We start from the raw sequence: 18811 nt of genomic DNA on the forward strand, positions 1-18811 counted from the left end.
CACCAATTGATTGAGCAAGGACTCACTTAACCTATCCCAGTAACGCTGTAGAATATTTTAGTGTACTTTCTTATTTCTTTTTATCCATTCATTAGCTTATTAATTCATTTGTTCCATTAAGTTATTGTGTGCTTATTATATGCTAGGTGTTGAAGAAATAGCAATACAAAAGGGAGATAACATCACTGCTCTTTCGATTCTTACAGTCTAGCAGGGGATATGGGCTTGAAACAAATACTTAACAACAATAATGAAGTTATAATTGTTGTAAGTGCTATTAAAAAGAAAGTATACATTTACTCTAGAGCAGTGATTCTCACCTGGGAGTGATTTTGTCCCTCAGACGGCATTTGACAATACTGGAGACATTTCTGATTGTCACACCTGCGGGGACAGTACAACTGGCATCTAGTGGGTAGGTGCCTGGGTACACAGGACAATCCTCCACACCAAAGAATCATCTGAACCAAAATGTCAGTAGTGTTGAGGCTGAGCAGCCCTGCTCTAGAAATGTGGTTATCAGGAATACTTCCATGAGGAAGTGGTATTTAAACAAAAGGATATATAGAAGTTATTAGATGGGGGGGATGAGAATTGGTGAACACACAGGCAAAGGGAAGAAAATGAGGAAAGATCCAAAAGTTGGAAGGTAAACCTCTTCTCTGTTGTATTAGATAAGCTGAAAAAAGACTAGTATGTGTTCTTTTTTGAGTAAAGGGCAAAGAACACCAGGCAATGTTGGAGAGATAGGCAGAGGCCCATTTATATAACGTCTTGTAGGTTGTATAAGGATTTTGGGGTTGCCTGTTAAATACCCAGTGGACACTCAGAGTACATTGTTGAATCTGTGGGTTTCGAACTCAGACCATAGGCAGTAGATATAACTTTAGGAGTTCTTCACAGAAGTAGTATTTGAAGTCTTGAATTTATATTGGTACCAGTTTGGCAAGTTGTAATTGTTTTTCTCTGACAACACTCAGCTACCAGGAACAGGTTCAGAAAAGATAGAAGGTTGGGTTCATTCAGGGTTAGGATTTTGTTAGGTAAGTATGAAAAAGGATACTGTGTCCAGAAAAACAGCTACTGTGCTCTCTACAGAAACTCAGACCAGGATTGTTGTACAAACCACTCCCCTACCTCTTTTTTTTGGTAGAATGCTCATGATTTTCCAAAGTTAGACTTTGATACTTATCATGACAAAAAAATTTACTATGAATTTCTTAGCATAAACTATAATGAGTGCTTTCTTCAGTAATTATTTGACTCCTCTGAGATCTGATTCTTTCTTTTGGTAAATTCTGGGGAAGTGCTGTATATTGAAGCATGTATTACTTTAAATTGAGTAAGTAAAGTAAAATTAATTATTGTATAACTTCAAATGAGAAATAAATAACAGATATATCTTAGTATAGACTCACTGATTTATATTAGATATACAATTGATTCTTTTCTCATGAAGCACAAGCAGGAGAACCAGAATATCTAGAGCAGCCATCAAGAAGTGATTTCTCAAAGCACTTGAAAGAAGAAACTATTCGAATAATTACCAAGGCATCACATGAGCATGAAGATAAAAGTCCTGAAACAGTTTTACAGTCGGTAAGAATTTTTCTTTCAGCTCTCTGAACATACCCATCAATGTTCACAAGGTTTCCTAGCAGTATAAGGAGAATGACCTGCCTGGGAGTCAGGAGAGACCAGGCCAAGGGACGGCTCTGCTTGAACATGATGAGTGATTGTAGGTGTCACCCAACTGCCAGGCTGTAATTTCCTCAGCTGTAATTTTTAAAATGCTTCTTTCTAAAAAAATAAGTTTCTGTCTTCCTGTTAGAGAATTATGAAAAATTATAATCATAGACTAAAGTAGTCATTTGATTTGGAACTTAAAAAAGAGAAGTACAAAATTTAGCATTATTTTTCTTTTCCCTCAACCCCTCCTCCCATCGTTAGTCTTATTACATTGGAATAGTTGGGAATATAAGGTATAAATTTCATTGTTTCATGGACTGTGTTTAACAAAATACTAGATAGTCTAGGTTAGAGTATTATTAGTAGAATAAATATGATATTATAAAACACTTTATGCATATTTCAGTAGTGTCCTGTATAAAATTGTCATTATAAGCCTCCTTTATTGGTAATTTTCAAGTATTCAAGTGTGTCTTTTTATAACAGTAAGTTGAGCACATTGGTATTGCATTAACGTTTCAATGAATATGATATTCTGAGAGATGTTGTTTCAAGAATTTCATACTACAAAACTATTCAGTTGCTATAGTCATTTATTTTTTATTTTATTAGTGAGCACAAACAACTCTTAATACAAGTTTCGTGATAGCTAATTTTAGGATTTGAAGATTCCACTCCTAGAGTGCTAAAGCTAACAGGACATGTAATTTTTCAACACATAATTTTCCACTGAGTGAACTTAATCTCAACAATAGCCTGCTAATTACAGTGATGTCTTTAATGTGCTAAGACCTTGATTAACCAAAATGTTCAATTAATAGGGTATTCTGTTAATTATGTTTTGATGAACAAAGTAATCAGAAATTATTTTTTAATTTAATTTCCTTTTTGAAAAAGTTTGATTATATATCATCTTACCATAAAAAAATGTATTAATATAGATAGATTTTTCTTTTTGATCATTTCAAATTTTTCAAATGTCCCTAGAGACTCTAAAAAACTTGCGATGAGGAACTGCTAACTCTAAAGCGCTTCCTGAAAAATGCTTCTTTTAATAGATCTGGGATTTCTACTTCTTGGGGGATGGTAGAAGAAACCCTAGGGAGGGAGAAAAAACACAGGAGTAGATAACAAGGGAGAAATATTTTTGCCTGATATAAAAAAAATAATTTGCCAGGGCTTTTGCTAATTAAGATTTTTATTTGTTAGAGCCTACATTATGGTTAATAAGTATCATTCTTTTAACTGGTATCAGAAAGCTGGAAGCATTACTTAGCTTAATGTAGAATCATGATTTTTTTTTTTTTTTTTTTTTTTAGTTTGGCTAATCATGTGTAATTTAAATTTGTAGAAATCAGCACTTAAATTTTGATTGATTAGTTTATTCATATGGATATCATCTTATAAGCTAGCAACCTACTGCTTCACCTTTACTTGAAAAAAGATGGCATTGAGGGAATATGATAGGTAGCATAAATATTTTTCTATCTGGCATATCTTCTGGAGTAGCACCAATAGTTGGCCACATTGTCTGTATAAATTCTGCAGCATGTCTAAGGATATATTAATCATGACTGTCTGACCAGTGGTTCCTGGTCTCATGGTCAGTTGCTTAGGATCATGGTAACCACCTACTGGGTTTTCTCATTTAAAGGTATACCTTAGAAACTAAATTTCAGAGTCTTCAGATTTGGGGATTAGATAGTCCTGGGTTTTTGAATATTAATTTTACTTCTTGCTAGCTATGCAAACTTGAATAAGTTGCTTAATTTTTCTAAACCTTAGTTTTCTTTTATATAAAATGGAGGTGATTGTCGGATGAATTAAGATCATTTTTTTAAGTGCCTAGCATGTAGTGTAGGCCCTAAGTCGCTCTTTATTTCCTTCTGTTACTTAAATCCTAAACATTTCACAAATATACAATATATAAAGCTCCAACTTTAGTAGAAGAAGAATTTCCTGGAAAGCTTAGAATCACAGAAACCATAGAGAGATACTCTCCAAATGTTTAGACAGCTTGGTTTTTAGAAGAATGTCTTTAATTTTAAGTGAAATATTTTAGAAAATTTAAAAATTCAAAAAAGTAGACTCTAGGAAAGAATCATGCGTATTTCTACTATCCAAAGTTAATCACTTAATAAGTTAGTATGTTTTCTTTCATTCTTATTTTTATATACAGATTTGGGATCTATTTTTGTAATTGAGTTACTACTGCATATAAAATTTTATATCTTAACTTTTCTTCTTTTAATCACTGAACATAACCGTTTCCCCATGTTACAAACTAAAAAACATTTAATGGTTGACTAGTATTCCATTAAGTGATTAAATTCTTATTTACTTACTCATTCCCCCTTATATATTGATTTCTACTTTTACATTATTATAAATAGGCTGTTAAAAATGAAACTTTTCCCATATTTCTGGTTATTTCTTTAGACTAGATTCTCCATAAGTTAGTAGGTTAAAAAGGTATGAGCATATTAAGGGAGCCAAAGGGGTTGAAGATATATAGCTTTCTAATCACCCTTTTATGGGACCACTTTTTTAAAAAATCACGTATTTAATAGATTTCAGGCAATTAATAAAAATCTTTGTGTTCTAATTATTTTTACAACTTATTAACTGAGGAACTTATTTTTAATCTCTTTCAAGTTCAGCCTTTGTTAAGGTGTCCATATGGGACCTGACAGTAATAGGAAAAGATAAATGTACTTTACTTCAGTGAACCCTAAAATTCTTTATATGAAAATTTTTTATGGTGCTTTAGGATATCTAAACTTGATGGACACAGAATAACTACATGTGCCCAAAATTTCTTCCCTTTTTCAACTTTCACCCAAATAATTAATTAGTGTTATTGCTGTTGAAACTCTTCTGTGGCAACTGGGAAGGTTTATAGAACATTTATTTTTCCTAAGTGCAGTTTTTTTTCCAAAGGAAATGTCATTTTGTAAGGATAAGTATTCTAAGGAATACATTTTCTGGTTGCTACTTGCCTTAAATTTGTATTTTTTCTTCTTAATATAGTATTGTTTTGGGTTGGTTTGCTTATGAGAAATTTTTCACCAAAAGTTCAGACAAATTTCTTAGTTTACCTGCTTATATTTCACTCTTGTGAATGGAGACGTAGGACAATTCTTCCTCTCTCAAATGCTGGAAGAATTAAAAATCCTTAATTAAATGTCATAGACCAAGCTTATCTCTACTTACAGAGATAATATTATATTACCCATAGTAATATTGGGTTAGGATTATTCAAGTATAAGCAATTTCAAGAAGCATAATAGTATAATATTTGTAATACCTATCATTTATAGAACAACAATTAATGTGTCAGGTTTTGGGTTAGCTGAATATTAGCTCTCACGATCATGACAACCATGCAGGTTGGTTGTTTCCTCTTGAAAAATTGAGGACTCAAACAGAACGAGGAAAGCTTTTCTGAAAATGTTATGGTTAAAAATAACACTTCTTTTAAAGGAAGCAATGCCGGTCTTGGCCATTTTTCTTGTTATATTGTTCAGTTAAACTTTTTCTGCATATGTACTTTGGAAAAGTCAGGAAGTCTTCACATCACTAAAATTTACCTGTATTTTAAACTGCAGTAAAACCACTCTGTTTTTATTAAAATTTTCTGTTTATTTGATGTCAAAAGTAAAGTTCATCTTTGCTTAGGGAAATTTTTATGGTGCAATTTGAAATTACTTAAGCAAGCTGCTTTCAAGCACCTTAAGTACGTCTGAAATTTGTTTGTAGGTAAATAGTGAATATGCTAGTTATAAATCTAGTCAGTAAAGTAAGATCCTTGTGAAATCTGAACAGTGTTTTGAATGAACCATATTAGTGTCTTTGAATGGACTTCCTGGATTTCACACTGGCTTCCACTCTATTAGTTTGGGTTAGTGAAATTCATAGAATTTGTTAACAAAGAAAAGAAGAAGAATCTGACTGAGTTGTTAAAAATGGATATCACTTTCTAGCAGCTTTCCCCAAAACAAGAATTCACTGGACACTCATGATATAAATATATTGTACTAGGTCTCATAGGCTGCGACCGAGTGGGTTTAAGCACAGTGGTGTGGATATTAAGTGGCTATACAATCGATTACTAGAAAGGATAGAAAGGTAAAATCATAAGAAAGAAAACCTACAGACTCTCCTGGATTCAGAGGAGGTCATATCTTATTTTGATGGAGATATCAAGAAAGGCTTTGTGGAGTTATTAGAATTTTAAAAAGTAAATAAAACTTTCACCTACTGTAAAGACAGCAGTAGGAAATACAATTTCAGTATTAACTATTTTTAAGTATTTGAAGATGCTTTGTGGGAAAAAAAAATTAAAATTTCATTTAGTGTTTGAGATGCAAAGTGAAAGCTGGAAATCTTGTATTATTACCTGATTAATGCATTTGCTTTAATGTTCAGTTTTAGATGTTTTCATTTCATACTAAAAAAATGCAGGTATTTTTAAAAGGATCAAGAGTCTATGCACTTAAACTGAGTGCTTCCATTGTTCTCTTTTCTAATGTTCACACTAATGATTTTCTTCTGCAGAAACCTGAAAATACCACAAGCCAACCACCTTCTAACCAGCAAGTTGTAGAGGTGGCGATTCCTCATGTAGGGAAATTTATGATTGAGTCAAAGGAGGGGGGTTATGATGACGAGGTACCTTTATTATAGCCCTCTGCACTGTTTCCACTTGTTTTTTGCTATTTAATGCAAGTACTTTGGGCATGCCTGCACCCTCATCACATTGTCTATTGCTGCATAACACAGCTTTGCCACCCACAGCCTGAAATTACCTTACCAATTTGCTGACAGTACTTCAAATTTCAAATGAAAATTTAAGTAGAAAGCTTATGGATTTGTCAAAAGAATAATTTTATGTTGCTAGAGTTAATTCTTTTGTGCAAACATAGGATTTGTTTACTCTCGGGTTGATAGGTTTTGATAAGGTTTGTTTAATTAAATAGCAGAAATTTTGAGCACTTAAAAATATTTTCCTTTCCTATTTTACTTGAATTATTGATTATAATACTTTGCCCACCATTTCCTACCAGAAGATCCTACAATCTGATTAGATATAGATGAGATACAGATTAGTGTACTGATAACTTTTGTTTTGTTTTGTTTTCTTCTGCACCCTCTGTGTGACTGAATTGAATGATTCATCAACATTGTCGAATGCCTACCAGTGTTGTATACACTGGGCACCTCCATCTTATCTCTTCTTACTACTCCACTGTTAATTCTCATCTACTTAGTTTTCTAACAGTATGGAGGCATTTTTGTTTCCCATGATATGGTTCTTGGGAATCCAGATGAAAATTGCTATTGTCCTGATCCCATCAGATTTTTTTTCCCCTTTACCACTTTTTTCTTTACACTGTTCAGTTTTGATCTTTTCTGTATTTGAGAGGGGGCCAGTAAAGCTGTTTCTGAATAGTAACAACAGAAAAGACAGACCCTGGATTCTATCATTTGTTAGTTTTTACTGGCATGGATGAGAATTGAATGTATATTGAATAGTTTTTTCCAAGTAATGTTTTTTTCAGACTTACTTCAAGGTTATAATTAAACTCTTATATGAGTTAATCACCAAAATCCGAGGTGTCATACAGACATTACTATTACTGTGCTACTGTAAGAAAGCATGGGCCATAAAGAGAATAAGAAGCAGGTTTGTGAGTCAGGAACTGGCCAGAAGGATTTTCTGAAGCAGTTAATGTTAGGTATATTGCAACTGTCAGTGTGTACTCCAAAATAAATACTATGGGTAATAGGTTCAGTGAATCAGAGGTAATGGATGCAGTCTCTTTATTGCTCTAATATGATAGCTTCATAGTGTCTTGAGTTGTTTCACTTTGCAGATATTTTAAAATACAAACATTTAAGAATACAGCCATCTCTTGGTATCCATGGTGGATTGGTTCCAGTATCCTCCCTGTCCCCAGCAGATACTAAGATCCACAGTTGCTCAAGTCCATTATACAAAATGACATAGTACATAATAAACTATTATGAAGACAAAGAAATACTTAAATATTTAGTACTTAATAGCAGTACGTTTTTCTGTTGAACTATTACCACGTTGGTGCTTGCAGATTATGGAGACTGGCATGTTTTTAATAAAAATGTTAATTTGTTGATCAAGCACCTTAGTGCTTGTTTTAGGGTGAGCGTTCTGGCATTTAAAAAAGTAGAATTGTGATTAATCATTTAACACTACCTTTTGTGCAAGTGCTTATGCTCTTGGCAGAGTTTTGTGTTTTGTGTATATGTTTTTTTAAATTCGTTGGAGTGATAGTTTAACAGTGCATGTGCCTTGTAACTTTTAAAAATAAGTCATATGGGTACAGGGCTGCTGCTTAGATATTTAGACTGTATGGTTGTGCAGGCAGGGGTGCCTGGCCAACTGGCAGAAGTGGAGTTGGAACTGAGCTAATGCTGAGCTCCCCGAGCCTTAAAGAAGAGGCATCTTCTTTAATAAAAAGAGTGTTGCTTTTTCTAAATGGTTCTCTTAGAGAGCAGCACATTTTTCTAAATTGTTTGTCAAGAAGGGGGTGCCTTTTTTAAAAATTCTTCAGTTCAGACAGGATGCCTTTTTGCACTTTGCACAAAGGCACGATGTCAGCTAACTGTGGCCCTGTATGGAAGATTTCGAGATACTTATATGTGTATCAGATCACATTTGCTACAAAAAAAATGCAGTGTTTGATTTATAAATAGTGAAAAACAAAGGACTTCTAACATGCATGTAAAAACAAAGGACTTTTAACTTGCATGTAAAGGAATGATTTTGGTTTTTTGATTTTTTTTTTATGATAACCATTCAAAAGTTCTTACTTTAAATCCCTTGTGGCAGATCATGATGACACCGAACATGCAAGGTATTATCATGGCGATAGGTAAATCCAGGAATGTATATGACAGGTGTGGCCCTGAAGCAGGGTTCTTTAAGGTACAATGAACATTTTCATTTTATTTATTTTTTAAATAAACTTCTTAAAATGTTTTATTTCCTTGAATTAAATTTGTTTTCCTATATACTTTCTCTCTTCCTATCCATGGCTAATCATGGCCACCTAATGTTCTACGGGTTTCTTTTATGCATGAATCTAAAACTGATTATTCTTTTTAAAGTCAGATAATTCAACAAAAACAAAGCAATTTACCTGAGTTATCCTAATAGTACACCTCTGATTTGTTAGCAGAAATTTATTGTATTTGTATTTGAAGCAAATAAAGGGTATTGATGGGCAAAAATAGGAACTGAGTAAATGCTTCTGGTAATAGTTTATTTTCTCCTCTGGTAATACTGTTAGTCAATATTACAATATTTTTCTTTAATTTTATTATCATTTCATACTAAATTGCTTTCTTCGTTTAGTTGTTTCTAAAATGATTCATTCATTTATTATCTTATATTTCTTATTTGTTTTCTCCATAATTAATTTTAATATCCTAGTCATTTCAAGACTTGAGACCATCAAGCTGATGCATTATTCCATGACTAAATCTTTATTCCCTCTAATACCAGATCTACTGTTTTGATTACATTATTATTTGTTCTTACATATTTGAAAGATGAAAACACTGTGTTTGGTTTGTCACTTTCTTTAGGTTAACCAAAGCCAGTTCATTATTTTACCTCCCTGGCCCCTTTTAGTGTTTGTTATTAAAAAAAACAAACAAACAAACAGCTTTATTGAGGTATAGTTCACTTCAACAAAGCTACGTGTTCCCTTTCTTGACATTTAAAATCTAAAATTTTCCCTTAATGTTCTATACCACCATTCACCGCAGTCTTTAAGAAACTGCTTATTTTCAGTGTTTCTTTCGGTATATAGTATAAACAAAGGCCTTGTGAATAGTAGCCTTATATCAATAAACACCTTTGAACTGGTTAGAATTAGAGTGACCAATCATCCTGGTATGCCTGGGACTGAAGGGTTTCCTGGGATATAGGACTTAGGGGCTAAACTGTTGAAGTTCTGGCAGACTGGTCCCAAGATGAGTTGTTCACTCTGTTAAGATCCCATGAGAGAGGCTGAAAACTACTCTTATCAAAAAAAAAAAAACGAAAAGAAAAACAACTTTTATGTTTAAAAATTAATCCTTATTCCCGGGCAGTCTACATTTCTTTTCTTAGAAAACACTAAATATGTGTGTTCAAAAGTTTTCTTCTATTTCTTATGGAAGAGTTATCTGTCATTGATAGTACCATTGTCATCTTTGTCAAGTTGGGTATCTTTATCTATCTTCCAGTTGAACTGGAAACTTCACTTTTATTAAATTAATACCTGCATATATTTTAAAGAGCCACCTAATTATACATACTGCAAACAACAGTAGTCACATCATATCCCTCCCACCCCCAGCTCTGGTAACAGCTTTCAGTTATTTCATCAAATCCTTTTGGCATTAATTCTATATCTTTAAGTAGAATGCTTGTGATTTTGTGATTCTTAGTTTACACATTTCCTGTTGAATTCCCTACCATGGGATGTGAATGATGAGCCCTCTTTATTCTCCTGCCCCATATACACGCACCAGCACATACAGTTTTCATCCCTCCATCAACATACACACACACACATGCAATATGTGTATAAGAATCTTGTCATTTGATTAATTCAGAATTCTCAGCTTGTATTATTATTTCTTGTGTGCTACTCAGGGTTGAACTAAGTCATACATATTATTACTTTTACTTCTTTTCCCTCATCTTTCATTTTCCTTGGAATTGGTTGTTTTGTTTTTTGTTTGCTTAGTTTTTTGCACTGTTCTTTGTCAGTTTTATTTTCTTGTGGAATTCTATTCTGGAGCTTTATGACCTGCTCCAGTTTGCATTGGTTTTCCTTTATTCCTGGTATATAACTGATGTCTTGAGATCTCCTTCCATCATCACTTTGGGGATGCCCTTTGCATCTTATCCTTTGTGTATTTTCTATATCTCATATATTTGTCTTTTTAAATTTACCCTCTGATTTTGATGCAGCAGAAAATCTCTGAAGTTTATATTTGTGTATATTTTCATCTATCTGTAATTGAAGAATATGTAGGTGAACATTATCAGTTTATAATTAATGTATACTTTTGGTATAGGTAAATGATTAGCATTTGGAAAGTTCTAGCTGATAATAAAAAATTTGAGAAAATTTGTCATATACATAACAAAAATAACGTATACAAATGCAATCATTCAGTAATATAGAGGTGTCTTAAGTAAAACTAATAACGACAGTCTCTGTTGCTGCCCTGTTGTAACCACTTCTAACATTTGTATAACCTTTCTGGTTTTTTCCTTTTGTTTTTAAAGACGTGCATATATAGAGAAATTTTTTAACTTTTACTCTTCATATTATTTTGTAACTTATATCACTCAGAAATATATTGTGGGTATTCTTAAAGTTAAGACAATATATCTACCACATTATCTATACCACCTGCATTTAGTATTCTATGGTATAGATGTACTCTCATTTATTATATATTACTCTCTCTGTGGACGTATGTCCTATATTTTTTCCCAGTCTGCCATTTCTGTTTGAATTTAGTTTATGGTACCTTTTTCCATAAAGAAGTTTTAAAAATACTGTGCTATCTATACTATCTTTCTTCTCCTTTCTGGGTTCTGAAGTTTCACTGCTATACAAAAAGTCTTCTTCAACCTAAGGTATTATAAATTTTCTGGAATATTTTCTTAAAACACTTTTAATTTTTTATTTCATAAATTTAAAAATACCCTATTTACATTTAGCTCAGTAGCATTTTATTTGGGCTTTCTGCATTCTATATTAATAAAAAAATTGCTGTAAGTTATAATTTGGAGGCTGTCTTCCTCAGGTTTGATGTCATACTTATTAAGTTCATTTACTAAATTCATTTAGTAAATGAATTTGAGCTCTCCTGTTTTTCTTTAACTCTAGTATAGTTTCCATAGGAATTAACTGTTCCATAAGAGTAAACTAGAACTCACTCATAAAACCATACGAGCTTAGCCCCTTTTTTGGTTATAGGTCTTTTGACAGACTTTTGGTTCCTTTTACAGCAGTTGACCTTTTAATTGTTCTATATGTTCTTGGCAATTGACTGTAATCATTATCGACATTCAGTATTAAATCACAAAATATATACATAGCACAGAATCTAACATATGATTCCTTTTGTCTTCCTATGTTCCCTAAATCAGATATAGTATAGTTTTAATTTTCTTTCTTTTTAATGCTTAGTTTATTATAAATTGAGGGAAAGAGTTTTTTTTTTTCTTCTATCCTGTCACATTACCCAAAAAAACTTTGTTGGCTTTATTTTATATTAGCTTTTTGGCTGTGAGAAGAAGTTTTTCAACTCTGTGCATGTTTAAGTACTTCTGTATATGGATTTACTTATGCATTATGATCAGAACAATTTTTTAAATGTTATGTATGTTTGCTAGTAGTAAAACCATGTGATGAAAGTGTTCGCTTTGTTACTGATAAAAAGATAAGTTGGGAAATGAAACTTACATCTAGCTGGGTAAGTGGATTTGCTAAGGATTAACTTTTGAATTAGGAAGGGTTACCAACCCAGTCAGTCACAGTTCCTATTTCAACCACAGGCCCTCCCACATGGGAGTCTGCCCCTGTACACAAATATTAAAGAGATAGTAGGCAGGCAGATCTAGAAAAACAAATGAGAAAAGACATTTACCTAAGTCCTTTTCCCAAGTTGACTCTATTTATTAAGATTAGTTTTCACTGTTAACAGAAAGTCCCCAAATCATAGTGGCTTAAAGACAGAAGTTTCTGTCATGTAAAAACAAAATTCAGGGAAAGGCAGTACAAGGCTACTGTGATGAGCAAAAATAAAAGCCAGAAGGAAAAAAAGGAATAATATTCTCAAAGTACTAGTTGCCTGTATGTATATGTACAGGGGTGGGAGTGGGAGGGTCACATCATAATTATAATCATGCGATTAGTATAACTTTTTTCATTTACTTTCAAAGACATTAAAATTTCTTTTTTGTAACATTTTTTTTTTGTCTGTACCTATTAAAGTGCCCTTAGGATTTTAATGAAGCAATAACACTTCTATATTATGAAACTTTTTTTCCTTACTGGTTATTTCATTGCTTCATAACAATTGTTCCCAGTTGACATAACTTTATTAGTTTGTTTTTTATTTTATAAATGCCTATTATTATTACCCCTCTGTTTATTCAGTACTTATAAAAATATTTTTATTAAGATGTAAAACATGCTGAAAAGAACACAGTTCATGAGTTTACAGCTCTGTGAATTATCGCAGTGCACATATTCATGTAACTGTCAACCAGGCCAAGAAATAGAACATTATAGTATTCCAGAAATTACCTTTGTTTCTTCTTTCTATGAACTACACTTTCCCCCTATCCAAAAGTAGGTGTTATCTGAACTTCTAACAATGTAAGTTTTCTTGTTGAACTTTATATACCTAGAATCTTTTACTATAGGTCCTTTTGTGTCTGGCTGCTTTTACTGAAGAACATGTTTGAAGCTTCATATATATTATTGGATATAGTTAGAATTTGTTCATTCTCTTACGGTATTCCATTGTATGACTACACTATTTTTTTTTCCATTCTGTTGATGGGCATATTCAAAAGGTATTACCTGCTTATGTCAAGGTACTGTACTAAAGCCAATGAATATAGCTGGGGAAATGATGGACTGAGTTCCTGCCTTAATGAAGCTTATTTTCTAGGGGGAAGCAAACACTAATTAGAGTCATAATTAGTATGATAAAGGAGCAGTTTGTGGAAAGAGACCTTATAATGGAAAAACAGAGCTGTTATCTAGAGGGCTTCTTAGAGAAAGCGATGTTTAAACTAATAAAATATACATATACCAAAACATAGAATGTAAACATTTCTCTCTCACTTTTTAATTTTCACTCCACAGTTAGCTTCTATTGATTATTTCTTGTATATGCTCCTAGGTAGATAAATGAGACTGGTATTCAGTACTCATCCATACATTATAATTTAAATAAAAATAGAAGTATGCTCTTTCTACCTTTTCTTTTTCTAGTTTTTTTTTTCATGTAATGTGGTTTATGATTATTCGTGTCATGATTTGTAGATTTATTGTTTTTCATAGGTACATTTTATTTCCTGTTGAGCTTACCAAAATTTATTTAAACATTTTTTTAGAGCAGAGCATTCCAGTTTTTTCCTTGTTATGACAAACATGGATAGATCTAGTGATGGATCTGGCTACCATAAAGGCTGATGGGATTAGTATCTCAGAATTCTTACAGCTTATTCATGGCCTAGGTTAGAAAGTTCTGTCCCAGGCGAGCTGTTACTAGCAAAGGCTCTATGGTCAGATGCCTGGGTTTAAATTCTAGCTTTATCCCTTAATAATTGTGTGATCTTAGGCAATTTACTGACATTATCACGGCCATTTTTTTTTATTTATAAATGAGAAGTTATCTTGAGAATTAAGTGAGATAATCCATGTAGACATCATTGGACAGTGTCTGTCACATAAAGTGTCAGTGTCACATAAAGAACCCTCACAAATTGTAACTTTTATTAAATTCATCATTACCATTTTTGTTGCTGGGCATTTAGGTCATTTCCAGTATTTTTGTGAACATTCTTGTACATATATCATTTGAAAACTCATGTGAACATAGCGTAGTAGAATTTCCAATGTACCATCATTGATGCTTAGCTGACAAAATGATATAAAAAGGGTAATCCCATTATTTTATGTATCTTTGATCTTTAGTTAGGCTAAGTATCTTTCTCTAAATTTTTTGGCAGTTGGTATTTCTTCTGTTAACTGCCTGTCCATTTTTTGCACACTTTTTTTTTCTTTTTTTTTAAGTTAAATGAGCATCTGATCTGCTAAGAAATTTGATTCATCTATAATTTGAAAATTGTATTTTGTGGTTTGTCATTTATCCTCAAATTTGTTTTTGATGTCTTAACTGTACATAATGTTTTTAATCTTATAAAATATAGCAATAGTTCCTTAATGGATTTGAGACTATATGATCACTTCTAAAATTATTCAAATCTTTGTTACTTTAATGATTTTTATTGTTTGATTCCCAGATATGAGATTTCAGTTTTCTCCAAATAGAGAAATATCCAAAAAGTCCAAACGTATCATGACACATAACACTTTGACTAATGCATTCTTTGCACACTGACTTAAAATACTGTATCGTATATTAAATCCTTTTTATAAATGGGTCTCTTTGGGTATCTCTGTTCCATTGATCATTTTTCTGTTTTTGAATATTACACTTATTTACATTATGGACCATTTGTAATATATTTTGACATTTTGTAGTAGAAACACCTCTTAATTTTTTTTCTTTTATAAATGGAAAGTTTGGCAAGTTTCATTTTTTCTTTTTTGATAATTTTTAACCAACTGCAACTTGTCTCCTTAAATCCTTTCCGAATTTGATTGTACTTGCATTATATTAAGTTACAGTGAGGTGGATAATTATATTTTTCAGTATTTTGAGTCTTCTCAGAAAGGAACATGATATGAATCTTCAGTTTTTCGGTCCTCTCTTATGTCCTTAAGTAAGGTTTTAGAATTTTACTTCATAATGGTCTTATACCTTCTTTTTTAATCTAATCTTAGATATATAAAAATTATTTCTGTGAATTGAGTTGTTTATCCTCACTTTTAATACCAAATTATTGGTAGGGTAGGTTGTGGAAAAACTAATTACTTTTATGTATTTATATTGTATCCAGTTACTTTATTGAACCCTTTATATTTTCTAATAATGTTTTGGTTGATTCTCTTGATTATTTCAGTAAACTGCCTCCCAATAACTATCTCATTATTGGGATAATTTCCATTATACTTATCTCTTATTTCTGGTTTTATTATGTTGACCAGCCTTTTCAGAATATAAATAATAAAATAATGGTAGTAAACTCCTTTGTTTAGTTCCTGAGTATAATGTGAATGTTTTTAGTGTTTTATTGTTAAATAGAATGTGTAGTGTTGGTTTTTTACAGATCCTCTCTTATAAGTTTAAAAGCACTTTCTTAAATTTACAGTTAAGAGTTTTCTTTTAAACTGGTTGGTTTTGGAATTTAGATAATTTTTTAATGCATCTATTTGAGATGCTGAACAGATTTCTCCTTAATCCTTGCAAAGTAAGGATCTTAGCATTCGTCTATCTTTTTTTTAATCATTGTAAACACTATCTGTTCCTATATATTCTTTATGTATACAAGGTAGTTTATCAAAAATAGATGTGGGTCTTGGCATCTATGTTCACTGACAAAATTGATCTATACTTTCTTTTTTTAAAAATATTTGTCAATTTTTGATATTCAGGTTATACTAGTTTTATATAATCATTAAGGAGGCTTTCCCCCTTTTTCAGGTTCAGAGCAGTTTAGATATAGGAATCATCTGGTCTTTGAAGATCTGACATGACAGCACAGCTCTAAAACAGAATGGGCCTAATTCCTTTATTGGGCATAGATCTTAGGCAACCTTTTCAATTATCTATATTTTTTCTGCATCTCTTCAGTTTTTCTGCCTCTTAAAGTAATTCTGATAACTTATATTTTCCTAGATAATCATCTGTTTAATAAAGATGTTATAGTTTATTGGCATAAAGTTATATATTATTCTTTTATAAATTTTAAAACTTTTTCCTGTATCTTTGGTATTATCACTTTCCTTATTTCTGGTGGTGTTTTCTCCATTTTTTGGTCTTCCATTCAGCTTTTTGGAAAGAAAAAGCCTTTGGTGGTCTTTATCTAATTGCCACATTATTTTATTTCTTCTACTTTATTTTGGTTTATTTTCTTTTTCTAGCTTCTTGAAATAAATGTTATTCTGTATTGCTTAAGCTGGAATTTTCCTTTACCAATGTGGCTGTGTCCCTTTGGTTTTGAGATCTCATATTCTCAGTATTAATATAATTTTGATTCCTTTGGTCCAAGAGTAATTTAGAACAGTATTTTAAAATTCCTAAGTGTTTAGTTTGGGAATTATCTTTATTTTTAATTCCTATTTATATTACATTGTGCTCAAAGAATATAACCTATATGATTCTGACCCTCTGGAATTTGAAGTAGTTTTTCTTCATCTCTTAGTACACTATCAGTTTTTAAAATAAACAATTTTAAAAATAAAATGATATACCTAGCTTTCTGAATTTTACTCCAGCTGATTTTCCCTTAGATCTTACTGCCTCCAGAGTATACTGTATGTTTGTATATTTGACATTTTCTAATGTATACATATACTTACATCAAAATAGTCTATAAGAAGTTATAAATTTAGAATATGTTTTATCATATGATTTAGAAAAGTAGAAAAAAGTCTAAGTAGAAATCATTTGGAAGAAGATTTCAAAAGAGAGAGACTTTAACTAGTCTCATTGAATGAATCATGTGTGGCTAGATGGGGAATGATCAAGGACATCATGCATGTAGAGAACTTAAGGAGCAAAGACATGTGTGCATTTGTGGGGAGTTGAACCTGATCTGGGTAGAAGAGTAACAGGAAATAAGACTCAATAGGTTAACACTGAGCCTGATTAGTAGGACCATGTTAAATGTTAAGGGTAGATTGTGTACAGCTCTCCTAAATATACCAGTGTGGAACACCTTGTTGAAAATCTGAAGGAATGTGTATGGTTGCAGTATATTGTAGAAGTCAGAAAACTTCTTGAGAAGGAAGTTCATAAAAAAAAAAAAAATAGTTGAGGGCTTCCCTGGTGGCGCAGTGGTTGAGAGTCTGCCTGCCAATGCAGGGGACACGGGTTCGAGCCCTGGTCTGGGAAGATCCCACATGCCGCGGAGCAACTGGGCCCGTGAGCCACAATTACTGAGCCTGCGCGTCTGGAGCCTGTGCTCCGCAACAAGAGAGGCCGCGACAGTGAGAGGCCCGTGCACCGCAATGAAGAGTGGCCCCCACTTGCCGCAACTAGAGAAAGCCCTCACACAGAAACGAAGACCCAACACAGCCATAAATAAATAAATAAATAAATAAAAATTTAAAAAATAAATAAATAAAATGACGTTAGAGAAAAAGCAATTCATTAAAAAAAAAGTTGATAATTTATGCTGATAAAATGTGGTATTTTGTGTTTGAAAAACTGCTCCTAGATATTTAGAAGTACCTTTCTACTTCTACTGGTTTAATAAAACACCTATAGATTATGACTTTGGCATTTACTCATTAAAATTAGGAGAATCTTAAATAGAGCAAAATCAAGAGATAAACATAATCTTAGAGTTAAAGACGATGTATATTCTAGCTCTCTAATAGAAATCTATTTACTATTTATAAAAAAAAAAATCACAGCCTGTGTTTTGAAGGCAGGTGGGAGAACGGATAATCATTTAGTGTTGTAATTCCTTATGTCTAAACCTATAATATTATTTAAGAGACAAATTTATTTTATTCTGGTCATACTAATTTCGGCCAAAAGCATGACATCTGAAATATTTAAATATCCAAAAACCTTCTAATAGCCTCTGCCAATCATTGTCTAAGGGCCATGATAAGGAAGAACAGTTATTTATTGTTTTTCTTTAACACTTATTCTCAAATTCCGTATAGTTTAGTTATTAAATGACCATGTGCCTTTTTTTCAACTTGGAAAAATTTTTAATTTCAAATTGGGAAGATTAAAGAGTTTATAAGCAAAGCATGCAGTAAAGTGAGCCATCATAGTCTTACATGACTAAATATAGTTAATTTTCATGGCTATTTTTAACCACAGCAGTAACACTTTAGAATGACATGTATATCCAAAATAAAACTGGAATAATTTATTTTAGCTATAGAGTAATTACCTTACTCTATTTATAATGCTAAGCTATATATCAATAGAAAGGACTTATTAGCTTCCCTAAGAATATATAACTAGAATATTTCATTTACTATTTTTCAGTTATGTTTTCTCACTTCTATAAAATACAGCCCCATAGGTGGTAGTTTCTGGATGGCCAAGAATTGCTTAGGAAAGGCATGCATTTAAAAGAAAAAAGAAAAACCCTTTCCGGTAGAATGGACTTTTTGTAAAATATATTTTGCATGTAGCCCCAAATGTTTTATGGTTAGCAGAGTTAGAATTTAGATGTGTCTAA

The 18811-nt window shown here is 32.1% G+C and overlaps 1 protein-coding gene across 3 annotated transcripts in view; it reads left to right on the forward strand.

Moving 5' to 3' along the window:
- Positions 1-18811, forward strand: part of USP25 (ubiquitin specific peptidase 25) — a 144992-nt gene that overhangs the window by 109924 nt on the left and 16257 nt on the right. For 2 of the 3 annotated variants that reach the window (XM_036851646.1, XM_036851648.1), the window contains 3 exons: positions 1460-1599; positions 6247-6360; positions 8561-8656. In XM_036851646.1, coding sequence (XP_036707541.1) covers positions 1460-1599; positions 6247-6360; positions 8561-8656 — 350 coding nt within the window. The remainder of the gene's footprint in view (positions 1-1459; positions 1600-6246; positions 6361-8560; positions 8657-18811) is intronic. The other variant, XM_036851647.1, reaches the window with a different exon arrangement.

The sequence above is a fragment of the Balaenoptera musculus genome, chromosome 4 (genome assembly GCF_009873245.2).
Source record: "Balaenoptera musculus isolate JJ_BM4_2016_0621 chromosome 4, mBalMus1.pri.v3, whole genome shotgun sequence".
NCBI classification, from domain to species: domain Eukaryota; kingdom Metazoa; phylum Chordata; class Mammalia; order Artiodactyla; family Balaenopteridae; genus Balaenoptera; species Balaenoptera musculus.